Source organism: Juglans microcarpa x Juglans regia, chromosome 1S, assembly GCF_004785595.1.
Source record: "Juglans microcarpa x Juglans regia isolate MS1-56 chromosome 1S, Jm3101_v1.0, whole genome shotgun sequence".
In the NCBI taxonomy this organism is placed as follows: Eukaryota; Viridiplantae; Streptophyta; class Magnoliopsida; order Fagales; family Juglandaceae; genus Juglans; species Juglans microcarpa x Juglans regia.
This window is the reverse complement of record NC_054595.1, coordinates 24,594,315-24,620,112: the sequence shown is the minus strand read 5'-3', so window position 1 is coordinate 24,620,112 and position 25,798 is coordinate 24,594,315. Positions and strand designations below refer to the sequence as shown.

The window sequence follows — 25,798 nt, the reverse complement described above, 5'->3', positions numbered from 1 at the left end:
TGTAGTAGCCACCACGTTGAGCACGTCCCTTTCCACAATATCCACCACGTCCTCGAGTTGGGAATTGCTGAAACTGTTTTTTAGCAACATTAAGAGATGCTTGTTGAAAAGGTGAAGCAAGTTGGTGATGAGAGATGCGTGCTTCTGTGGTGAGTAGCAGAGAGTAGATTTCTTCAAGCGAAATCATGTCAGTCGGAGCGGAGATGGAGGCCACAAAACTGTCATACTCATGGCCTAACCCTGCGAGCACATAGGTGATCACGTCTTCACAAGTCATAGGTTGGCCTGCAATGGCTAATTCATCAGTTAGTCTCTTGATGAACAAAAAATATTCGGTTGCTGACTTATTGCCTTTGGTGGCAGTCGCCAATTGAGTGCGTATTTGCACTGTTTTTGCACGAGATCTAGATGAGAAATTCTCGTCGAGGGCATGCCAAACAGCATGTGAAGTGGTATAGTTAACCACCTGAGCAAGGACTCCTTTAGAAAGAGAGGACATTAAGGTGCTGAGAATGATGTTGTCATGGCGTACCAAGTGGAAGTAAGCAGGATTTGGTACTTCAGAGATGGTACCACTGGTGGGGTGTGTGGTAGAAATGGTTTGAGGAGGAAGAGTTGTGGTGCCATCGAGATAGCCAAATAGATCTTGGCCACAAAAATAAGGCACAAGTTGCGCCTTCCATAGAAGATAGTTTTCATAATTGAGTTTAACTGCAACAACATTGGTCATGGGAACGACAGACGGAGATGGTGTTTGTTGAGTAGGCATGCTGGTTAAAGAAGAAGGGGATGAGGAAGATACTTTGTAGACGTCAGTCTGATACCATGTAAAGAAAGTAAAGAGGAGTTTTGAAGAATTGTGTAATATTAGTTGAATACAATTAGCCGATTACAGTAGGTGTATATATGCACGTAATTACAACAGATTTACTACATTTACGCAACATTCTAATTTGAGTTTGTCAGCTATCTAATTCAAAATAATATCTGCAGGATCACAGCTCCTCATCCCTTATCTGTAGCAGTGATTTCGGCAAGTGAAGATTGCAGGTTTGGCACTTCCTGATTTTCAGTGATATGGAGTTGATCTTCTACAACTCGCAATTTATTTCAAAATTAAGAATTAGTAGAAATTTTGAACAGAAAGAACACATTCGAATTAATTAAAAGGATTCATCATTAACCTTCATAAAATAGACCTGTAAATTGTATTAAGGTATATCAGATTTGGTTAGTGATCATGATCGTGTTTCCGAAAATATTGATACAAACTATATAACGAAAAGTACTGAACAACTCAAGAGTACTTCGACTACTAATATATAATTAGTGAGACATGATGATCATCAAATTTATGATCAAGACTTCAATCCTTACGTGTTAGTTCATTTTTCATGCGTGCATGAATTGAGCTTAGCTTGGAGATCACAAATTATATATGCGGCCATGTACTTACGTACACAACGATAACAATTTTCTTTGCCGATGTTTTTCGAAAAGATCGGCAAAGAAAACAAAAGAATTAATCTTTCTTTAACTTAATAAAAATTCTCCTCATCATCTTCACATCACACATCATACATGTTTTTTTTTTTTTTCATTACCAAATGTGTGGTATGGAGGATGATGAGTAGCTTAACTTAATGAATCTTGTGTCTTTCCTCTATATGCAAGAGAATCTCGACGACATGATCAAAATCTATACTGTTTGGAAGTTAGTTAACGTTATGATCTTCGTCAGCAGTAATTTTAAGGATGAAATTAGAGAGCGATACTGATGCTATTAACACAATCTAGGAATTCAGGGTATTTAATTAAAAGCTGGTATTGGAGCGCTATGTTGAATTTTCAAACTCTTCGCTGAACACAAAGGGCTCAAGACCTCCTGATGCTGGTACGTATTTGAGTCAAGCCAGTCATTGCTCATGTTAATTGGATATATGGGTCCACGGACGTACATGAATTTGGCAGAAAGCACTTCCTATATATATATATGTGTGTGTGTGTGTAAAGTTGCATGATTACTGCCCATTATACATATAAGAAGACAGAAGTTAGGGAACCCAAAAGCAAGTCAAGATGCATGCCTCCATTCAAACAAGCAAGTCTACAAATAATCTTACCAAACATGTTTCTTTAGAGAGAGAAGGAAATATTTATCAAGAAAGCAAAAGACAAATCCTTCTGCGACCGGGTCTACCTTATTCACCAACAGTACCTTTCGCGAAATAAAGCTCCCTTACTCGCAAGAAGCTGGTATTGACCCACCAACAAGGACTATTTTGGCCACAATCAAAATATCCAGTATTGAGACTTTCAATCATCTGCACCAAGGATTTTTAAAAAAAAAAAAAAATAAAATAAATAAATTGTAGAAGTGATGGTTGTAAAATATTGGTACAAGAAGCAAAATATAAAGAAATAAGGGGAAAATAATTGTGAGATGAACATACCAGTAGGGAGTCTAGAATTAGATGCTAGATCAAGCCATGAATCTGTGTTCTTTGGTGGCCACTCTCCAAAAAATTGGTGCAGCGGCTTCTGGACTTCTACATTTTTCTCAGTTTTAACTAGTCCTGGTGACTTGAAGTCGGTACCCAGAACAAAGCAATGTTGCTCTTGCTGCTGCTTTGCACTATCAGTAAGGCTTTGAAACTGTGTGTGGGAGTAACCTTTATAGGAATCCGTTGTTAATGATCTCTGATATGAATCAGGTAGGCTTCTGGAAGTCCCTGAAGCTTCCGGGAAGAAAGCTTTCTCATCCACACCCTCCTTTGCTCCATGAAAAAAACTATTTGCACGAACAGTCACTAAATATAAAAGCTCAAAAAAAGTAGTCAACTTTTCTAATTTTTTTTTCCTATTACACAAACCTGTAATCTTTATCAGCCTGAGAATAAGATCTAGAGTCCAAAAATAGTTGATGGGTAATGTTATTTTGAGGTAACAGACCAGAAACGGGAGGTCTAGCGGAGGAGGAATGCGAATAAAGGAAGGGATAAAGAGTGGCCTCATGGTAAGGATGATGATGGGGATGGGTTTCAGAGCTCACAGAAGAATTAGAAAGTGGAGAGACAGAGAAAGTAGAGGTTGTGGGAACAGTTGTGGTGTTTATTGTAAGGTTTCTGTTGATTGATGAGACGGTTGGTGAAACATTTGTTGTGGTTGTTGCAGTTGAGGTAACTTCCACAGGCTTTCTTGAACGGTTTCTGCCTCTGTTCATGTGTCTCTCACAGTACTTGGAATCTGGGTATGCTTCCTTCGAGCACCTCCATTTCTTCCCATCTGTTCTCCTGCACCTCCCTGGCTCTGGGTCTACTTTTCTGCCAAATCCCATTTCAAAACATTCCCAGGAAACTGCAGCCACAGAGACTCACACCCAAACACCAAAAATTTTAATTTGCCCCCACAAAAAATAATTGCATATATACGTTTATAATCGTATTTAATGAGAAAACGGTCTTAACGCATATAGCTATGAGAATATGATTTGCATGCTTACTGGGGCGGTGAGGGAAGAGCCTTGAGGAAATTGAAGACTCCAAGCTTCTTTTGACACTATAGAGGAGATCGGGTGGGATAGGGATCCCTGCAACCATGTATTTGAATATAAGAGCTTGGAGTTCAAGTTCTTGCCACTGTGTTGCTGTGAAAGGAGACCTATTTCTTGCATTTGCATTCATCATTTTGGAAATAGAAACAAAAACAATGACCAAGATGCAGAACAAGAACAAGGCGGAAGAAACTTGGGAGATTTCAGAGACACAGGGAAAGAGGTTTCGTTTTTGTTGGGCTGATAGTTTTAAAGGGTATTTTTGCAGAGTCCACTGGTTGCAGAATCTTTCTCTACATGGATAAAACTAATGGCTCTGACGACACTGCTGCTACCTCTCTCTCCCTCTCTCTTCCCTGAGTGAGTCTGTTCTTATTACTACAGGACCTCTGTTTCTTCTGCTTCTGATTCTGCACTGCGGCTACCTTTGTTGCTGCTATTGTCTCTGACACCTTCACAGAAATCTATGAACAACTGTGCAAAGAAGAAGAAATTAAATTCAAATATAACTTATAAAAAATATTTATATACAATATTTTTTACAATACAATTCATAACAATATATTCAAAAAGAAATAATTTTATAAATACTTTATAAATATAACATTAATTTATAAAAATATCTTTATCTTACAATATTATTATAAAATGTGTTATAAAAATGTGTTTGTGTAAAATCAATACCCATTGTTTAGTCGATACAACTTTGTTTTTGCTGTCTCCAAATCACGGTCCTGGAAAAGCGTGCCATGAGATTACGTGAAGCTGCAACATTTGTAGTGGATTTTGCAATGTCTTCTGTAAAAACTTTTTTTTTTCCCTTTTTCCTTCTATTTTCTGAGCTATTGTTACTGTAATTTGGAGTGAGAGAAGGATGTATATATATGTCATTTTCTGTTGCCGACTAAATTCGCAATGATCAAGTTGAGATATACACAGTGCGGTGATTAGCTTAGCCTGCCTAGTAGTTTCGATGGGTATTTTATGTATCTTTTTCATCTTATGATCATTGTGATATAAGATTAGATGATAGATTGATAAATAAAATATAATAAATAATTTCTAATTATCTAATACTACATCATAAGATTATAAAAATGAAAAAGATAAGTAGCATTACTCTACTTTATAGTCTACTTTACCCCACCGCTCACTTGCATAATCTCTGATGAGAAGCGAAGAGGATGATGTGGCAGATTAACATGTCCTAAACCCATCCCAAAAAAGTAAATTTCGATTTATGTTTGGTAATGCGATTATGGTATCTTTCATATGGTTTTGTTTTGTAGGTTTTGAGATCCGTATGGAGCTTAAAAGTGCTGTTAGAGGGAAGAAAACAACCCTCTCTGACATGAGCCCTATCAAGTTTACTTGGTGTAAAACTCTTTTTTCTGGAGAATTTAATGGCCAACTTTCACCTTCAGATTTTAACATAGTGCTTATAACACTTAATACTAATCATTTAACAATCTTTTTTTCACTTTATATTCTTCTGAGATTTTACCATCGCAAGAACATTGGGTTGGAAGGTAACTTTATTCTTTTATTTTCTTCTGAGTTCGCCGATTATATATGATAGAGAAAGCGCAAGCAAGAGACTGTTGGTTGCAGGGAGGTTTGGGTTTGTCTGTTAGCAATTGAAATCACTTTTCTTCCTTTCTTGAAAGTCTGCAGGAAGTGTCAGGGAACTGCACTCTGAGGTGAGGACTGTTCCCATTCTGTAACTCTGCCCCCAAAACACATGTCCCTGCTGCTACTACTTTATTGTGCTCCAACTAACAAGACTCTCATTCATTAACCCAAAAATTTCCTCTTAAGTATCTTTCCTTTGAGCGCATCCCTTTCCATATTAGTCCTGGTCATCTTTCCTTGTGAAGCACTTGTTGGCAGAGTGGGTGCAGTTTTACACTGCAGGTCTAAAAGCTCACCACCTGAGAAAGCTGGCTGAGAAAGCTGGCTGAGAAAGAGGGTTTTGACTGCAACAGTTCTCCTGGGTCAGAGACATATACTTGTGTGACCTCAAGGGGGTGGGGTTTGGATCTTCTTTAGGCACAGAGAGAGAGAGAGAGAGAGATGTTGGAAAGTGTGGGTTTTGCTAAAATAAAAGACTGCAACATAGCATGTGTTGTAATACCTAAGAATTTACACTGTTCTACCTTATTGTGTATAGGATTTTACTTATTATTGTATCTCAGACAAATTGAAATCTTGTTGCTTCTGTTCAATTTGCTTGCAGGAGTTTCTTTTTTCTTTTTTTTCTAGTAGGTTGTGCACTAGTGGGTCCTTTATTTGCTTAGCTTTTTTTCATTTCAAACGTTATTTTATCAAAAAAATAATTCTATTTCTCAGTTATTATTCACTCACACTTTATACCTACATTTTTTTTTTTTTTTATAAGTTATGGAGTGTGGGATAATGAATCGTAACTGATGAGAAATTTTTTTTTTTTTTACCGAAAAAGACTTTGTTGTTATAATCTCATAAATAACTTCCCATTAATAGTTATAAATCTATTCATTGTTGTGGTGCATCATGTTGTAAAGTATTAAATTCTACAACAAATAAACAAAAAAAAAAAAAAAAAAAAGGTTCAGAAGTTAAAAACCAGAAGACATGGACGGTGCAGTATGCTAATGGAATACTTCCAAAATTACATACTGAAAAGATACATATCCTCCATATCTTGTAATTCAACTGATTTAAAAATTTCACACCAAGTCCCAAAAATGGGACGTGAAGAAGCAGAAAAAAAAATACAGGTCTAATGAATAAAGGACAAGTTGACAGTTGAATTCAAGATCACTGCAATATCAAATGATGGTTTTCAGTTCACACTTGTGAATACGTAGAGACTGAACATAAATTGGGCTATTTATAAGCATGACGGAGACTTACAGAGAGATACGTTATGTCTGACTCAGATAAATGCATGCGTACAACTTCTTGACAGATACATGAATGTCTAATATGAATGAATGTGCAGAAAAATGAAAAGACACTTAAATGCTCCTGGATAATTTATAATTAAGGGATCGATTTTGCAGAAAAATACACTTCAAAACTCAACAAGTCCTTACCTTTATGTCTCGGATTTTCCAATCAAAAGTTGAGCTTCATGGGATTAAAAGGAGGTGATTCTGTTATGATTTTCGTCTAAATTTTCAGTTTTTACGCCAAAAGAATAGGAAAAAAGGGGAGGAAACGACTCATACTCCAGGTATCTTGTGACCCTTACCCACTTTCCAAGCACTAGGTACCAAAGGGAGATTGTAATTTCTCTAAAAATCTGTTAACAATCTAATGGCCAGTCTTTTAAAAGGAGTTCTGCAGCAAAATTACTGCAACACAAAACGTTTCACCTATTTGTAGTTCTGTATATCACTAAATTATCACATTAATAAACGTGGATTGCTTAAAGAAAACTTTGGTGTACTAGCTCTGTTGCCTACGGCTCTGGTGATCCGTCTGAAATTTGTCCATTTCGAGTCTTGCCCTGACCCAGAAGACATAAGCGGACAAACGCTTTTAACAATGGCTAATGATGCAGTTCCTGTATATTCCATCGGAAATTTGAGACCTTTTACTCTGCACCGCTTTGAACTGTGGGCAAATCCAAGAAACACCCATACTGCTGGACGCGACACTGATTACAGCATTGGCTACGGAGATAGTCATTCTAATGGGCTGGTTGCTGAGTTTTTTTTTTTTTTTTTTTTTTTTGGGCTTTATATTTCGGCCTTTGGCAGGTTTGGATCCCTTTTACCTACATTCGCATTGGTGCACACAGAAGATGAGAAGTAAAGCTTACAAGTTATTATCACTTCCGACATATTTGAGCTTGATGGCTTAAGGTGGCAATTTAATAAAAAGATTGAGATGAGAACAAGAAAATTTATAAGAAAGAAGAAGAAGAATCAGAATCTTCACGATGACATAAAGCACTTTGAGAATTACTTGTTCACTAGAAAAGCAGGGGAGGTTTCTATCAATCGGATTCGTATTGGTCTTAAAAGAAAAGAAAAGAAAAAGTAGTGATAGCCTTTCAGGGCTAAGCCACAGAGGGTGTTTACCAATGAAATAGGCAGCAAGAGGGTGAGTTTACATGGACTAAGTTATGAATTTGGGGAGGCGCATCAAGCATGTGCTAATGGTTTTGAAACGTTAGAAACAGAGAAAAAAGCAATCCAGTCTGGTCACGGATCGAATCCTGCACATATGCAAGAATTATGTCTAAACTCATTGGTTCCTGGGAGAATCTTAACATATTTGGAGACTCTCCAACGCCACAAAGCTGCACCAGACAAGGGCGTGTAATATAATATTAGTGGAGCAGAGTTTGTTGTCTCTTGGCAACTCCAATTCAACCCATGAAAGCTCAGTTTTCAAATGGATTTAAAACCCCCCATGGAATACAGGAGAACAATCATACACCCAATGGACAGAGGAGGTACCAATTTCTACTCTCATAGCAGCTTAAAATAAACACGAAAAAGCCACCATATCTTCCAAGCAAACAGCACGCCAAAAATTCAAGAAATGCCCTTTATTGTCCCCTTCTAAAAGCGTCACTGCCAACTGCATTATTCTAATACTAAAAAGGAAAAAAAAAACCTGCATTACTCTATATACTTTAAGAAAGTCTGAAACCTTAATCTACCCTCTTGTTTGGTCAATGATCAAGCCGTATCCCATCTTCTCCAACCCGGGAGAAAAAAATAGAACCATCTCCTAGTCTCATCCTCTTGAACACCCTCTCTGTCGATTAAAATGACCATGGAAGAACCAGAACCGAATCCCAACTCAGATCACATCCTGGACTGGACCGAAGATTCAGCTTCGTTCTTTCCTTCTTTCCTGGATGATCCATACGACTCCGGTGATATCAACGGCTATCAATGGTGGGACGAAAGTCCAGATGTTGGCCAAGATCTGTTTGACTATAGTGCCATTGCGGCTGCCACCTGCACAGTACCTACAAACCCCACCGTTTTTAATCACCCATCACCGGCAATTCATCCAAGAAAAGAAAAGCTTCAGACAACATCCTTTCCAAACAATCCCTAAACTACCTCAGTCCCCAGAAGAATCAGAGTCAGCGGATCACGAACGCTGACGTTGGGTTTGCAGAGGTTGAGGAAGTTTTGGCAGTTAAGAAGTCCGTTGGAAACAAGAAAAGTACTAGCAAAGCCACAGGAAATAACTGTAATAACGGTAAAGACAAGGAGGGAAGATGGGCCGAGCAGCTGCTCAACCCTTGCGCGGCTGCCATCACTGAGGGCAATATGTCACGCTTACAACACCTTCTCTACGTCCTCCAAGAGCTCGCCTCCCACACGGGCGATTCCAACCGCCGTCTCGCCTTTCACGGCCTCCGAGCACTGGCACAACACATATCCCCCACCTCGATCTCCTCCTCCTCCCTAGCAGGGTATACCTTTGCTTCCTCCGATTCACGATTCTTCCAAAGATCACTGCTCAAATTCTTCGAGGTTAGTCCCTGGTTTTCCTTCCCCAACAACATAGCAAACGCTTCGATTCTTCAAATTCTTGCCCAAGAGCCTGGCAGCTCGTGAAATCTACATATTCTTGATATTGGGGTCTCTCATGGTGTGCAATGGCCAACCCTGCTTGAGGCCTTGTATCGCAGACCGGGAGGGCCTCCTTCACTGGTCCGCATCACCGTCATCGCCGACACCGTCGAAGACGATCAAAAGAAAGAGACCCCATTTTCCGTTGGGCCTCCCGGAGACAACGTTTCCTCTCGGCTTCTCTGTTTCGCCAAGTCAATGAACGTTAATTTGCAGATCAACCGGCTCAATAATCATCCCTTGCAAAGTCGTGCGCAAGCCATTAACACATCTCCTGACGAAACCTTAATAGTTTGCGCGCAATTTCGGCTTCACCATCTGAATCACAACTCCCCGGACGAAAGAACTGAGTTCTTGAGAGTACTGAGAGGCATGGAACCAAAGGGAGTATTTTAAGCGAAAACAGCACGGACTCTAGCTGCAAAAATTGTGGGAATATCGCAACTGGGTTCTCTCGGCGAGTGGATTACCTGCGGAGGTTTTTGGACTCAACAAGCTCGGCTTTCAAGGGGCGGGAGAGTGAAGAGAGGAGACTGATGGAAGGAGAGGCGGCGAAAGCTTTGACTAACAGGCGAGAGATGAACGAAGGGAAAGAAAAGTGGTGTGAGAGAATGAGACGATTGGGGTTCATAGGAAAGCCGTTTGGAGAGGATGCAATTGATGGGGCTCGAGCTCTGTTGAGAAAGTATGATAGTAAATGGGGGATGAGAGCGGAAGAGAAAGATGGATGTGTGGGATTATGGTGGAAAGAACAACCTGTTTCTTTTTGTTCTTTGTGGAAGTTGGATAAGAAAACTAAGGACAGTTAAAACAATTAATTATTCTCTTTCCTATATTCCATGTAAAAAGTAAGAATAATAAGCTGCGTGGAGGCTGACAAGGGAGTCTTTTGTTCTTGCAACCTGCATGATTTGCTTGGCAGCTCTTCAGCTGAAAATGAAATCATAGTCTGGCTCCATTTAGTAACACGGTTTTCTTGTTGTTCAACTCCATGTAGTTCTGCTGGGAATAAGGTCTTTAGCTGGGAACTATAAAGCTTCTGTACTGTTTAGAGGCAAAAGCTATTCTTATAGCTGTACTGATATGTTGGGCAGGATTTCATCAAAAGTGTTGTTTCTTCCATCAAATCAGTGACCCAATCACACAAAAAGAATCCAAAACCCTTTCCATGTTATTTAGATCCAAAACTCGTTCAATATTATTTAGATTTGTAGTCAAGTTATCAACACGTTGATCAAATTTATAACTCCCAACCTGTTACAGAATTCTTATTTCTTTACATACATGCATCACCTTGGAGATTTATGCCCCTATAACTTTTAAGCTTGTTGTCAATAGCAAAAATCATAGTATACCTCTTTAAAAATTGGTACCCCTTAAGTAGTGAGATCAAGAATTACATGTCGCTTTGAAGACGGGAGACTTGGATGTGTATTACTATTACTGCTCAACTGAGATGGCACAGCTTTGGCAACACGCCAGGTGCCCCCACAAGGAATGAATGCAGATTGCCTTCTCCTCATCAGGGGATATTGTACCCATCTCTGATGCCGAGAGGCCCCATTGCCACGCTACCCTCGCTGTCGATGTTGCTTCTCGGCATTCAAGAAATGGAACTGCTTTCGGTTTTACTTGCTACACCGCTCATGTAGAGAAACTGAGATCTCTTAAACATGGAAATTCTTTTGAATCCGACAACATCGTTAGACATAATGGTTCTTTTGTTTCGCTCTCTCTCTCTCTCTCTCTCTTTCCCCACAAGACAGGATACTAAATACTAGTAGGAGAACAAAACCTTGGCGTGTTTTCCGAAGGGAGGGCTGAGCCTGAAGCCAATATTTCTAATTACAGAATATATTGTAATGGAATGAGATATTCCCAGCTCATTCGCATCCTCGTTTGTTTTTACAACTCATCTCATCTTATCTAATTGTTACAAATTTTTTAAATTTCTACACAAAATAAAATAAACAATTTAACATTTTCAAATCTCAAAATAAAAATAATATTAAAAAAATATATTTTAATAATATTTTATTCAACTTTTAACTTTAATCTCAATTCATCTCACTTCACCTGCGACTTTTAACTTTGTCCTCTGCTGCTATGATTGTCAAACCCCTGATATGTTTAGTGAAAAAAATGTCTTAACAGACTTTTGCTCTCTCTTTTTTTTTGGAAACTAACAAGTGAAAGTTAATAAGATGGATCATTCGGCACTTTGATGAACACAGTAATAAATCGATGTAGCTTTTCTGTACAGGCCCATATGCTATATATATATATATATATATAAATATACAAGAATAGTCTATTGTCATTAGAATCGTATATAATATAAATATAAAAAGGGAGATCAAAATGGGGGTCAACTTCTCCACCCAACCCTACTGCTAGCAGCAAGCCCAGTGCTGGACACAGTCAACCCACCATCATACATTCGCTGAATCTCTTCCCTGTACTCTGTCAAAGACTTGTTGGGAATGGCTGGGGTTAACTCCACCATATCCCCCATCTCCAACTTGCACGTCGGATCACTCACTGGCTCATTGTTCAGCCTTGGCCTCAATTCTTCCTTCAGGGGGAAACCATATGGTGTCCATCTCGAGCCTCCTCGTCCAGCTCTTTCCAACAAATCCATTATCGTCGAGTTTGCAGGAAACTCATGTACGGACATCTGCAATATTCAAACAAAAGCTTGTCACGGCGACATCAACTCATGCATGATGTTCTTCTAGTTGTTTCTTTGTTTACAACATAAACACTACAAAGGTCGGATAAAGCAGTTAATAAGAACCAATAGCAGAAGGATCAATATGTAAACAGAGAGACCTGAAAAAAAACATGCCACTAGATCCAATTTGGGCCAAGTTGGATAAGACTATGAATAGCGCCAAAACCACATCTAGTCAACATTTGCCCGTTCATATAAAAGACCTAACTAGTCATACAATTATTATTAATTATTATTATTATTCTTTTTTTATCCTAGGTTCATACATTGTATAAAAGCAGAAAAGGAAAACAAGCATGCGGGTGCTGAGAAGTGAAAATTCAGACACACACACACACACCTTATCATTCTCAATCATGATCACAAACACAGGCCCATTCTGGCCACAGTGCGGCTTGTATGAATATGGGCAATCATCAGAATGAGAAGGGAATGTACAGGGCGGCCTTATCGATTCAGCATAGGCAATGGATGACCGGTCTTTACTCATTGTCTCACACTGCCAGGCGACAACCCATCGAGCCCACTCGACCATCTGAAGCACAAATGAAGAATATTTGCAGTCACCTTCCTTGTATCTCCAATGAGCCGCAAAGCCGAATTCAGCCTGCAAATGCATCTCAGTCGTCCGAATCTGAACTTCAAGTGGAACCAGGCCTTCACCCATCACCACCGTGTGCAGAGACTGATACCTATAAGTTATGAAATCAAACTTAAGAAACAATTAAGGTAAACTAGAGCACACAACCGCCTTTAGAGCACTCAAATGCCTCTAACCTATTACATACCCATTAATCTTGGGATGATTTATGTAGTCCTTAAGCTTTCCAGGTACTTCAGTCCATAACTGGTGAATAACTCTCAAGGCTTTATAGCAGTCTTCCTCATTGTCAACAATCAACCGTAAGCCATGAATGTCATGAATCTCATCCATGACTAGCTTCTTTCTGCAAAGGAAAGAGCCTAATATAAGTAATGTGAAACTGACTTTTAAATAATAAAAAAAAATGTATAACTAGTGGAATGACCATATGCTAATAATTTTCTCCAGCACATTCCGCAACACAGTTAGACTAGGTAATATTTTAAGTAATACAAAGCCTGCGATTCCCTTCAGTTATCATGAAAATATCTAAAAGAAATGAAGCCCCAGCTTCAACCACCATGAACACAACTACAAATTGCTGTAATTCAAACTGCTTTAGAAGTTCTTATCTCATGAAAATTTGACATTTATAGGGATCATTGCAGCAGAAGCAATTGAATATGAGTCCATGCCAGTCTGTTTGCATGCTGATCTATAAACGACTGATGAAGTTTTAGTTAGGTATTGGAATAAAGAATTTTTGATAAGTATTGGAATAAATAATGCTAACACCTCATGATGCCCTATTCTATTAATTATCCTTGCTCAATCGAAGATGTCCTGCAAAAATGCTAGGAAAGCCTTGTCCAGAATTAAAAGTAGATTATCCGCGGTTGTTTGTATTAGAGAGAGAGAGAGAGAGAGAGAGAGAGAGAGATCATACTTCAACATTTTGCGGTAAATGCTATACAAGCTCTTATGCCGTCCAGATACATCACGGTAAGAAATAGCTTTACCCCTAAGAGCTCGTTTTAATTTCTCTATAGCAGAAGTGATCATGGCCTCATCAAACGTGTCGACAAGCTTAGAAGACAGTTCTTGATGTTGGTCTGGGTTAAGATGTTTAAAACATAGGTTTTCTAAACGCTCCTTCCATGTAGAGATTCCTAAACGGTTTGCCAAGGGTGCAAAAATCTCCAATGTCTCCTTTGCGAATCTTTGTTGCTTGGCTAGAGGCAATGCATCTAGTGTCATCATATTATGCAATCGATCTGCTAATTTAATGAGGACAGCCCTGGCATCAGCCATGGCAAGGAACATGGTATGCAAGCGATCGGCCTCAACTGTTTTACTTGCTGTATTGTTGTAGCGCGCAAGCTTACTCAAGTGACTTAGCTTGGAGACCTAAACATATGTCATAAAGAAGTATATTATAAGTGTGTTAGATTAAACGAGAGAGAGAGAGAGAGAGAGAGAGAAGGGGGGTAAGATAAAAATCCCAATAGACTGCATCTAAGTCAACTAATAAACAAGAATTCTTACCACATAAATTTTAGTTTAAAAAAAATTGAATGAAATCCAAATTTCAAATTTAACCAACCATACAGATGCTGTGGGAAAAATTAAGCCCCTCATAATTTATATAAAGAAATCTTAGTCACCCGAGTTCCAACTATATGCCAAGGCACCTCTATATTTTGAAGAAAAAATAAGATAGGAATCAGAACCGAACCAATGTGAAATGCACTGCATTTTCAAAAAATAAAAAGGAATTATGAGGGAAAAGATATACTAGATCTCCAACATTTGTGATAACCCAAAGAAAGGACAGATATACTCAATACATCAAAACCCCATTAAAAACTATTCCTACAGGCTTCAGTGTCACAGTTCCATCACTCTTCTTCAAACCAACAAAGTTTGAGATTATCAATCCTAAAAGCCTGTCTTTTTCTTGCTGCTATCACAGATGATTAAGGAATCTCTGATATTCATCAACCATAAAACTGATCAGCCGACTGCAACAATTATGTTTCACTTACATACAATTCAATAACAAACAATAAAAAACCATATCATACCATTTATGCACATACATGTTCTCTTGTAAGAGAAACTAAGCCAAAGCGTCACATCAATGATTCTTCTTGAACTAATTCAAATTATATCTGCTACTGAATACGGCAACCATGACACTTCCAGCGCATGGTCTGAGTCAGATTTTGAAAAACTATAAGCAATCTACAAAACCATGGCTCGCAGATTTCCAAGTTAGCCTCTTAAATTTGTATTATATGAAAAATAAATAAAAGAGTTCACCCTACATGCCAATTTTGAACTATTCAAGGAAGAAACCACAACTGCTCTTGCACATGCGAAGATAAGTCTTTCTCAAGCATTACAGCGCGTTTCTGTCTTGCTACTCAATTCAAAGCCAGATGCAAGTTACGAAAATTCAGTCTCTTACCCCTCGGACCAAATCTGCGACCCCAGCTCCAAACATCCCAAAAATATAGTCATAGCTCATAAAAGAGTCATCAAGTGTGTCATGCAAAAGCCCTGCAGCAACCACCGTTGAATTAGTGCCAATCAGCGCGAGCAGCACCGCCGTCTCTACGCAATGCTGCAAGTACGGATCACCGCTGGCACGCATCTGCAACAAATCAACACATAAACGTCTCAACCCAAACCACAAAAAAGTACTCCCCATAAAACAACGTAAGTTTACAATCAGAATTCTAATGTGAACGAAAAAGGAAAAAAAAAAAAAAAAAAGCAATATTTTTTCACCTGACCCCTATGTGCTTTCTCAGCTTCGTAGAAAGCCTTGATCACAAAATTCTCATAAAAGATCTTGTGCCTTGATTGGGCACCCAATAACAATTCATTTACATACGGCTCAGAATTCCCCTCCACCTCTATATTGAAAGTCAATTCTTCCGCAAGACCCACGTTATATCCATCGCTACAGAGCTCGAGACTGGGTGAATCGTAATCTACGCACGAACCCAAAGCATTCCTCACGAAGCCATTGAACAACCCACTTTGGAAACTCATCGTGGGGCTTCTAACGGATCCAGAGACGCTACTACTACACGAAACCGGGACCTGAAACACCGAAACTGGGCTCAAATCCTTCTTTAGACAAGACCCAGCGAACTTACTCGGCAAATGGTAATAAGAGCTGCTCAGTTCCTTCAATTCTTCGCCTCTGTCGTGCCACAAAGAGCTAAATTCTTCACCGCAGCCACCAACCGAAAAACTCGACGAAGGTCGCACTGAGGGCGAGGAGAGGAGGCACGAGAGGCCGCCGATTCCGGGCTTTTGCGGAGTGGACGGTGAAGATGATGCCGAAGAGGAAGGCCAAGAGCTCAATTCGAAATCGCACGACGCGTGGGCGTTGATCTGGCATGGGTGCGGTGCTGAGCACACGGTGCTCGGTGGGCTCGCGTATAGAGCTATGGTTGGTACCACCATGGCCTTTTTCTTTCGCTTCGGCTTCCGTAAAACTGGTATCGGATCACAACTGCCTCAGCAGGGGCTCAGATCAAGAAACAGTACTTATACAAATTGGATTTTCTCAAAGACCCTGTAAATTTTCTCGAGAAACCCAATTGATTTACATTCAAACCCAAGAAAAATGCAAATCGATATTTCCCCAATAGAAAATCAGTGCTGTTTTTCTCACAAGAACCCAATAGTTTGCCACACGAGAATTCTCTGAGTAGCCCACAAATATTCTGGAATCAAAGTGTAGTTTTTTTAAGAGTCAATTAATTAAAATTATGTAAGAAATGAGCGGTTTTGGAGTTGTTAAGAGGAAAGTAAGTTAAGCTACAGTATGCAAAATTTATAGAAATCGAACGCCAATCGGAGTTGAATTAAATAGAAAAGCCATGGAATTGAGGAGGGATTTACCAAAAAAAAAAAACCTAACCCTATAATTTTCAAGGAAAAAGAGTCAAACAGAAAGTGACAGAAAGAGAGGGGCAGAGGAAGATTTATTTACGTTCTTTCGAGAGACTCCAAGCTTTTCTTTCCTTTTTTCTGTTGTTTTAACTTGGAGCAAGCCATGGAAACGAAATATGAAATTACGCAATTGGCCTTGGGATGGATAAAGGACTTTTTCTCATGAATAAAAAAAAATCTAAATTTAGATCTTTGCAACCTAATAAAGGTAGGTTTGTCTAGTCCTCTTTCAGAGGGTATAACCGTATAACGGAAGGAGAAGGCAGTCTTGTAATCTTCTCTCTCTCTCTTTTATCATTTTCCTATATATATTTATAATTTAGACATGTAATATATAGATCTTATAATATAAAATATTATATATAGATAATTATTATAGATACAAAGAGATTATATAAAGTAAATCTATAAATTTATGTGAATTTATGACATCTTTTAAATATATTTTATAATAAAAATAATTTTACAATCTGAAATAACATATCAAGTCATATCAGTTTATAGATTTATTTTTATATAATTATTTTGTAACTAAAATATTTCTCTATTATTAAAGATAATAAGCGAAATGAAAGTTAATTCCACAAATAGAATTGGAGGCGATTGATTTACATTATACAAAGACTGTTAACAATAAAATTGGTATGAAAACTTTCAATAATTTGGTATCTTTAGATTTAATAGATTTGCCAATACGATGATGTCACGTGTGGATTTTGAATTAATGTGCTGACATCATTTAAGTTGTCCATTTCAAGGTAACAAAAAATAAAAATTATTCAATTTTAATGAAATATCCAATTTAAAAATCTAAGTAAGATTCACCTTTTGGCCAATATAAGTATTTTACATTAATTATTAATTTTATTTCATTTTCAGCTTTGAATGATAAAGCTTCTTCGGTCCCCATTTGCCTATACTTATATTGCCCCATTACAAGATTCCATTGTGGGGATGATTAATCCATTGAATCTTACAAAAGCCCTTATTTTTTTTATCTGAAATAATCTATCCAATAGTGGAATTGTAATTGGGCAAGACAGAGACACAAAATTATTGTTTGTTTCTCTGGAAAGTCGAGGAGGAAGAGAGAGAGAGAGTGGAAGAAAATGATTCGAAGATGAGAATGAAAGGGCACAGTGGACAATTCGATTGCGGAGTGGAAGAAAATGGTACCATAAAAAAGCTGGGAGTGAATAAAAGGGCACAGTGGACAATTCGATTGCGGAGTGAATGGTAATTCCACAGCTTCCCCCGAGAAACTCTAGAACAAGACATGGGAAGTCCATGATAAGGACCACCTTAGTTCCTCCAAAAAAAAGTAAAAAAACAAAAGAGTGATGAATTTTTCTGTTAGATTCTTTGCTTCTGGTACTAGCGTGGCGAGTCACCAGCAGCTACCTCCGCCAGTGGTCAGAAACAGCGGCAGACACGTTGTCGGCGTTGGCGGCTATTATGTGGGCGTTGATTTGGACGCGGTCACACTCGGGATGTCCCCCTCTTCGCACGTGTTGTCGCGGTGCCAACTCGGTCATAGCTCCGCCCAATTAGCTCGTGAATGTCGGGGCTTTTTTTCTATGAATCGGACGGTGGGCATGGCCCTCTCGGAGGTCAAAAAGCGCAAAAAGTCAATAATCGAGTCAAGATACTGTTTTTGGTAGACAATTCACTGAATACATAGATTCATTCTACACCACTTTTTCCAAATCGGAGGGTTGAAGAATCAGCCTCGTTTCTGTTCTTATATAAGATGAGTTAAATTAAAATTAGGAGTTAAATAAAATATTATTATAAAATATTTTTTAATATTATTTTTATTTTAAAATTTAAAAAAATTAAATTATGTATTTTATTTTGTGTATAAATTTGAAAATATTGTAATTATTATATAAGATGAGATAAGATAATAAGAATTATAAAAACAAACGAGGAAAGCTTAAAAGGGTTTTCGAGAACATTAAGGATGTGTTTAAATGTTGAATTGAGTTAAGTTGAGATGATAAAATATTTTTATAATATTATTTGTTAATATTATTATTATTTTGAGATTTGAAAAAGTTGAATTATTTATTATATTTTATATTAAGAATTGAAAAAATTATAATGATGAATTGAGATGAGTTGAGATGATTTTAAGTTCTAAATAAAATCTAAGGATTGCTTTAATTTCATAAAATTAAACTATCTCATTTTTTTTAATTATTATAATTTTTTTAAATTTTTATACAAAATATAATAAATAATTTAAATTTTTTAAATTTTAAAATAAAAATAATATTAAAAATAATATTTTATTTAACTTTAAACAAAATAATTCATATCCTCTCATCATTGTCTAATTGTGTAACTAATCCGTAAAGAATCATTCAAACGTGCAACATGCATCAAACTGTGGAGAGGGGGAATCTCCTGTTTGGCCGAGAGTGCAGATAGGCAGTAGAGGAAATATACCAACATGCATGAATGTTATGCACGCGCTTGCTCGACCGTGAGTGAGTACAACGAGTTGGTTTCGCGTGTAGGACAGATCCCAAAACGAGCAAGCCAGCTATAGGCACGTGTTGGAATGTAGCTCACGCATATATTATACACTCATGGGTAAGAATGTAACTGATCCCATTCGATCCGAGTTTAGACAAAATCTAATATCAAATTGATACGTATGGATTTTATATTTTTTAAAATTGATTATATTCTGATTATTCATTTAAATCAATATTTTTTATTTTACTGATTTTCGATCCAGTTTAATTTTTTTAAAATATAAAAAAATATATAATAAAATATTATTTCTTATGATAAAATGCTAATAATAATTTAATATATATTATGTTTAAAGCATATAATCAATTAAATTTTTATCTTTACGATTAAATTTTTATTTTATAAATTATAATAACATTATCTTATATATAATTATAGTAATAAGATATGATCAAATAAATTACAAATGTTCATATTTAAGATTAACAATTTATATTATAATTTATAAATTACAATATGAAATTATTTCATATATGATATATAATTATATATATTATATATAAAAATTTAATATATAATTATATATTATATATAAAACTTTTATATATATAATTAATTTATATATTTTTTTCCAATCGGTTCAATCCAATCCAGTCTCAGAAACTACGGAACTAAAACCAGATCAGATCCGGTCGATTTTCATAATATAAGAATCGGTCCCGGAATAGACCGGTTCAAAATCGAACCAACAGTCCGATTCGATTCGATCCGATCCGATCTGATTTTTCGATTTTCCAATTTAAATTTACATTCCTATCCGAGACTATAAAAAATACAATTCTTTTAGCTACAAGCGGGTTGTGCCCAACCCACTTGCCAAATGTTATTTTAATGTTTTGTCAGATGTGCTATATCACTGTCCAAATGCGGTGGCCTGCGCTTTTGCCGAGGAAATAAGAGAAAACGGAATCCCAAATCCCAGTCGAGATTTATCCAAACATTATTTTTCAAAGATGAAAACAACACAGGAACTAATTAGATTCAAAACATTCTTCAATTTCGTTAATTTTTCTGGGCCGCTAAAGGGCTCGCCCAAATATTTTAAAAAATTCTAGACGGAAAGATTGAAGCAAACGAAATCTTCTTTCATTTTGATTTCCGAATAAGAAACTCAAAGTTATCTTCACCTAGATAACCAAACTACCATCCAATCCATGAGGGAGAAAATATTTTTTTTTTAAAAATACTTTCGGAATCCAAATTTGTGTCTCGAATGATAATTTTTTTTTTTATTTAATGATTAAGAAAATATTTTTTAATGATATTGTAAATTTTTTATTTTTTTAAAAAATATTTATGATGATTAAAAAAATACATAAAAAAAATATACTATTCGAAACCCAAATTCGGAACCCTTTTTGATAGCTGTAGCAAACTCTTTTTTTTTTTTTTTAATTAATGGGTACCTTTAGAAGTTTGTTGGCTTCAAGAGTCTCAATGAACGATGTAGCAATGCTAGCAGTAACACCAGACTTGCCCACCATCTGAGACTTGAGTTTCTTCCCCAAGTTGTGTGCATACGAGGCTAGCTCCTTCTTCTCCTTCACACTGAGACCCGACAATTTCAAAGCCGACGAAGATGAAGAACTCACAATCATCACTTGGGAAGTCTCCATCAGTCCCTCCCAATTCCGGGTCTTCACTTCCACTCTCAACCTCATCGTCATATTCTTCAATCCCGTTGTCAAAATCCTCTTCATCATCATCTTCTTTTGTTGTTTCTCCTTCTTGTAAGGCTGAAGATGCACTAAGAGTAGGAAAAAGGGAGGGAGTGAGGGTGGCAAGAGATTGTGAGAATAGAGGAGTTGGAAGAAAATTAGTAAAATGAGTTGTACTGTGTGGAGTGGGATTTGGGGGAGGGAGGATTTGGATAGTGTGGTTGTAATGGTTATGGTGGAGGCTGTTGAGCGGAAGAAGGGTTTGAAACTGAGAAAAAGAGAAAAGAAGGAGAAAGGAAGAGGTGGTGGCTGCGATTGAGGTGGGCGGAAGAGGTGGTGGAGTAGTTGAGATGACGCTGCCATGCTCTCAATTGCCTTCTTTTTTCTCAATCACGTTTAAAATGCACAGTTTAATTAAACAGTACAACAATGTCAACATTCGTGCGCAATCGGTACACCAAATCGCCTGACTTCAGAGTTTTCCTAAAATATGAGAGAGAGTCGAGCCCATTCCACTATTGTTTGCTGTTGGGAAAAAGAATTAGAAAAAAAAGAAAGGAAGAAAGATCTTTTTGTGGTGGTTGATTCTTAGAATTAACTTGTCTTGAACAGAGGCGAATAGACGCAATAGGACGTCATGCACGCCCATTTTCAATTATAGCACTCTTATTACATTAGTTAAAAGTTAAATCTAATAATTATTTAATTATTAGAGAGTAAAATATGCTTACATTAGATTAGTCAAATTCTAAATATTTAAAATTTAACTATAGTGACTTTCAAAAGTTTTTCCAAATTTAAAAATTACTATACATATATCAAATATATATTTTATTAATTATTTCTCTCCCTTTCTTTCTATCACATATTTTATCACAATTGATATATTAATTTGAGTTAGTAATATATTAATTTAATAAGAATATGATTATTAATTAATATATAATATGTAGAATAGTAAAATATGATAAAATAAATTTAATTAATAATTAAAAAATTAATTATTTTTGAAATTATTAATCATTTATTACTATATAATGAATAAATGTATAATCTAATGTGGAGATTTGATGTAAATAACTAAAACCAAATTTATCTTATATTATTTTATTATTATATAATGAAAAAATAGCTATTCTAATATGAAGATTTATGTGAATAGAATAGCTAAAAGTTAAATTTTTCTTATATTTATAAAAAATATTATTTAACTTTGACTAATACAATAAGAGTGCTCTATAAAAAGTTCAGGATTTGCTATCCCCGGATCAAAGTACGGACAAGCACCGAGAAAGTGAACCTTCTATATGCCAAACGTTACGTAGTCCGAACTCTGAACACTTCGGGAACGTGGAATTAAAAGACTTTCTTATTTACTTTATTATTGAAGTGTGATCATCTCATATGAATATGAATAATTAGAATGGTCGTATGAAAGTGGCTCCTCATTTCAACAATTCCAAGCTCACAACACCTTCCCCATAGCATTATTGGAGTCGGCCACCATCTACTTGAAACTTGTTGCAATTTCATTTTTCCCTCGTTATTTTCGATAAAGGATCATCTGCCATGAGGAAAGTCATCAGTTTTATGAAGGACACACAAAATAGAGTGAACTCAATAAAACTCACGTTCTTCTTTTCCATACTCACTACCTCCGATTCATGGGTACGCATTTTTACATAACTCTTGACATAATTTATACAAGGAAGCAAGTAATTTCATTCAGAGCCCCTTGGCAAACAAGTCTTAGGCATCCATTTACAAATGGGTTCTTTCCCCATTTACAAATGGGTTCTTTCCGCAGCGCTTGAATACAGTTATCAGTATGCTCAATTTGAATGTTTCCCACCTTTTTGTAACATTGCACTTTACCAGCCTCTTCACTATCGAGAAGTCACTTCGAACAAATCAGCATTAAAGAAGATGCATAGTTTTTTTTTTTTTTTGGTTCCAATATCTTCAGACAATGGATCTAATTGCTCCTACATAGTTCATAAAGTTTTCATTTTGGACGGTTCATGAGGGGAAAGGAGACCCTTTGAGTATGCTGTGGCATATCTGTCCTCTGTTCTTGCGAGGGATTGGGATCAACAAGCTCTTCATCCTCCTCGGTTTCTTCAACTGTTGGGGAAGGTTGCTTCTTTGGGATTGCAAGTTGGTAGTTGGGGCTGATCAGCGTATCCTGCTCAGGTGGGAGAGGAATACCAGCCCCAGCTACTGTCCCCGGCAATGGTATTTTGTTCCGGTTTCGAGCCAGCTCTAGTAAGACCTGATGGATTATTGATTGAATATAAATATCAGGTATCTTTCAGCATAAAGTAAAAATGGTCTTTTTTTTTGGGGGTGGGGGTGCTCAAATACATCTGATTGTTATAACATTTTTAAGCATAACACATCAATTGTGGGCAGAAGCAATTGACCTAACCGACCATGTATGCTTAAGGGCGTCTAACCTTAGTCTTCGCTAATCTGTTATCTGTTTCGATACTGTGCTTATGTATAGCCAACAACTCTTGACTTGCAACTTATCAAACAAAACAAAAAAATTGTGCCCCCAATAGCTAAAGTTATTGACAACTTAATCATAAGATACTGTCAGCATTTGACCTCAAGAACCCTCACGGCACCATTCCACAGTGCACCATCAGAGAATAATCTTAATACCTTAAAGCAAAGTGAATTGCAAATCTAATGGAGTCCAAAATTTAGTTTAAGACCAACAACATAAATGGTTTAGAACACAATGGCAGATTGTACGCCAAAGTTACCTCCCTTGGTGGTGGTTGAGAGAAGCTAAAATTGACTTTTGACTGGATAGCAAGCTTGACATCACCAGTGTCTATGGCAGCCTTACCAGCATGCTCTGAGTACACCTGTGCATCAGTTAATACATCGACAACATATCGATACCACAGTTCTAAAAATTGGTGTATAACACGGGGTTCATAGTCCTCAACACCCATTGATTTCAGCAGTGACTTCACAATCTTTGCATCCCTTGGCAAATCCCCATCTCCCTCAGCCATTTCCTTTACTTTTTTCACCTATATCAGGAAAAAGATTAGGGTCCTCCAAGAAGCTTTAAAGAATAGATATCACTTCACTAGCGAAACAAATTCTTCAACCAACTTTTGAAGTATCCATAATTAATAACAACTCAATCTAAGTTATGAAATAGACGGGAGTTGTGATTGTACAGTAAGTAATACTGACATTGAAAGACTTCATAATAAAACTTAAGAAAGAGGGGGGAATAAACTTCCAGAGTAGAACAAGGGTTATTAGGCAGGAAGGAACATATTTCAGCTAAGACATTATGCACATGTTTTTTTTTTTTTTTTTGTTATGACGGGGACCACTCACGGCAGAGCCCTTAGGACTCACACATGGAACCTAAACCCCCGGGTAGACTAGCGACATTATGCACATGTAGCAGGCTATTGCAAACATAACCAAATCTGTTCTGTTTACATGCTTCCATATGTCAATTCATAGTCACTGAAGCCGACACCTTTAGGTTTAAGCGAAGATGCTTCATTCTTGAGCGTAGAAGATAAAAGATCAAAGTAACAAAATAAGTACGGTCAACTCGGATTGAAAAAATTGCGATCAGAAATACGAAAACTCTCTCTAACACTAGCAAAGGAAGTAAATAAAAAGAAATGCTCAAAATGATGTTTCAAAGTGAATCTGGGGGCATAAAAATTCAAAAGAACCAAGATCCTCAATCCCTAATTGGGGTTGGGGATTTCGGACCCAACAAATTGCCCTATAAATCAGGACCTTCCAGCCTTTTCAATGGGCATTTCGCACTTTATGAGCTTATGGGGTTTCCACAAATTACAAGACTTTAAACAAGAAAGAAAAAAATTGGAGGAATACCTTTGATTCAACTATATCCAACCTTTAGATGGAAAAAATTTGCGAAATTCACCGAGTATTAAGGGAATGGTTTGCTGAATGGAGTTGGTCCGGTTTCGGCCAGAGGCAGTGGAGGTGTGTGTTGGGTTTAGGTCGGAAGAGTGGAGGGAGAGATCGATGAAGGACAAGAACGTTAAAGAGGAGAGGGACGGCGGAAAAACAAACGAAAGAATGAAGGGAGGGAACCGTGAAGGACAAGTCTTGGGCCATGCTTCGCTTCCTCTCGATTCTATCCAAAGCCCAACGAAAAAATTATTTTTTTAAAGGAAAAAAGTAATTAACTTTTTCTTTTTTTTATCACAAATATAAACAATTATAGGTAATTTTGAAATAACTTCGAGTGATTGAACTGTACCAGGATAATGAGGTCTTTGTCTCGGATTGGAGAATCTCACTATTGATCAAGGTCATTATCCGAAATTTTAAGTCTCGTCTAGATAGTAAAATGAGATAAGATAATTTTAGATAAAATTTAAAAATAAAATAAAATATGAGGATAGTTAGAAACACAAACATATCCTATACACTGATGTGGTACACTGTGTTAGTGTGTCACGTCTTTTTTTTTTTTTTTTCCTCTCTCTTTCTCACCCTTCTCCTCGTGCCTCTCCCCTCCTCCCCCTTTCCCTCTCTCTTTCTCCCTCCCGAGATGGTTCTCAACCATCACAAACGGTCAAAGGACAGTGACCATCAACCACGCAAGCCATCGGCTCAAATCCCGACCACCCCAATCACCTAGCGGCGGCCACGTAGCAGTCAACCACGCATACAGTGTGAGCTTTCCCTCTCTCTCTTTTTCCCTCCCAAGGTAGTTCTTGACAACCACAAAAGGTCAAAGGACGGAAACTATCCATCACGCAAGCCGTCGGCTTAGATCCCAACCACCCCGGCCACCTAGCGGCAGCCACACACACAGTGTGCGAAATGTGCACTAATGTGCACAGTGAGTTGCCTTGACCTTCACACTAACGGTGCTGTTTGGACCGCTGGCTCTTCTGCCCACCTTGAGGTGGTCCCGGACCACCATGACTAGCACGGAAAGAGGCCACAAGGAGGGGGTAGGGGTGGCGGGCACAAGGAAGGAAGAAAAATAAAGATACAAAAAATAGGGGGAGACGTGGCACAATTAGTGTGTAGAATCCCTTTATGAGATTCATTTGTGTCTATAATATTTTTTTTATAAAAAATATTATTTTATCATATTATTATTATTTTAGAATTTGAAAAAATTAAATTATTTAT

The 25,798-nt window shown here is 37.3% G+C and overlaps 3 protein-coding genes and 1 pseudogene across 4 annotated transcripts; 1 reads left to right on the top strand and 3 right to left on the bottom strand.

The window, feature by feature from the left end:
• Nucleotides 1–2,054: 2,054 nt before the first annotated feature.
• Nucleotides 2,055–3,959, bottom strand: LOC121245664 (growth-regulating factor 5-like). Of its 2 annotated transcripts, none has more exons than XM_041143602.1 (4): nt 3,503–3,959; nt 2,874–3,372; nt 2,454–2,791; nt 2,055–2,324 (listed from the first exon to the last, which is right to left on the bottom strand). In XM_041143602.1, exons 1-4 carry the CDS (start codon nt 3,684–3,686, stop codon nt 2,317–2,319), a joined length of 1,029 nt encoding a protein of 342 aa, XP_040999536.1. In that variant the 5' UTR covers nt 3,687–3,959; the 3' UTR covers nt 2,055–2,316. The 2 variants fall into 2 exon arrangements, with proteins under 2 accessions (XP_040999536.1, XP_040999537.1); XM_041143603.1 differs by having other exon boundaries at nt 2,874–3,357; nt 3,503–3,953.
• Nucleotides 3,960–8,320: 4,361 nt separating this feature from the next.
• Nucleotides 8,321–10,083, top strand: LOC121245518 (annotated as a pseudogene).
• A 1,254-nt stretch (nt 10,084–11,337) lies between these two features.
• LOC121246625 (probable GTP diphosphokinase RSH2, chloroplastic) lies at nt 11,338–16,434 on the bottom strand. The gene is made up of 6 exons (XM_041144830.1): nt 15,252–16,434; nt 14,929–15,114; nt 13,405–13,865; nt 12,664–12,822; nt 12,216–12,567; nt 11,338–11,818 (listed from the first exon to the last, which is right to left on the bottom strand). Exons 1-6 carry the CDS (start codon nt 15,936–15,938, stop codon nt 11,510–11,512), a joined length of 2,154 nt encoding a protein of 717 aa, XP_041000764.1. The 5' UTR covers nt 15,939–16,434; the 3' UTR covers nt 11,338–11,509.
• Nucleotides 16,435–22,334: 5,900 nt separating this feature from the next.
• On the bottom strand, nt 22,335–24,760 carry LOC121247889 (transcription initiation factor TFIID subunit 9-like). The gene is made up of 3 exons (XM_041146356.1): nt 24,518–24,760; nt 23,404–23,679; nt 22,335–22,904 (listed from the first exon to the last, which is right to left on the bottom strand). Exons 2-3 carry the CDS (start codon nt 23,659–23,661, stop codon nt 22,638–22,640), a joined length of 525 nt encoding a protein of 174 aa, XP_041002290.1. The 5' UTR covers nt 23,662–23,679; nt 24,518–24,760; the 3' UTR covers nt 22,335–22,637.
• Between the last annotated feature and the right edge of the window lie 1,038 nt (nt 24,761–25,798).

Excerpts from the sequence above, each read along its gene's own strand:
- LOC121245664 (XM_041143602.1), bottom strand. The coding sequence starts at position 3,686 with ATGATGAATGCAAATGCAAGAAATAGGTCTCCTTTCACAGCAACACAG. Across the intron at positions 3,373-3,502 it reads GCTCTTCCCTCACCGCCCCA|TCTCTGTGGCTGCAGTTTCC; the intron begins GTAAGCATGCAA and ends TTTGGGTGTGAG. Across the intron at positions 2,792-2,873 it reads CAGGCTGATAAAGATTACAG|TTTTTTTCATGGAGCAAAGG; the intron begins GTTTGTGTAATA and ends TCGTGCAAATAG.
- LOC121247889 (XM_041146356.1), bottom strand. The coding sequence starts at position 23,661 with ATGGCTGAGGGAGATGGGGATTTGCCAAGGGATGCAAAGATTGTGAAG. Across the intron at positions 22,905-23,403 it reads CTCAACCACCACCAAGGGAG|GTCTTACTAGAGCTGGCTCG; the intron begins GTAACTTTGGCG and ends ATAATCCATCAG.
- LOC121246625 (XM_041144830.1), bottom strand. The coding sequence starts at position 15,938 with ATGGTGGTACCAACCATAGCTCTATACGCGAGCCCACCGAGCACCGTG. Across the intron at positions 13,866-14,928 it reads TCGCAGATTTGGTCCGAGGG|GTCTCCAAGCTAAGTCACTT; the intron begins GTAAGAGACTGA and ends ACATATGTTTAG. Across the intron at positions 12,823-13,404 it reads ATTTACCGCAAAATGTTGAA|AAAGAAGCTAGTCATGGATG; the intron begins GTATGATCTCTC and ends TTTCCTTTGCAG.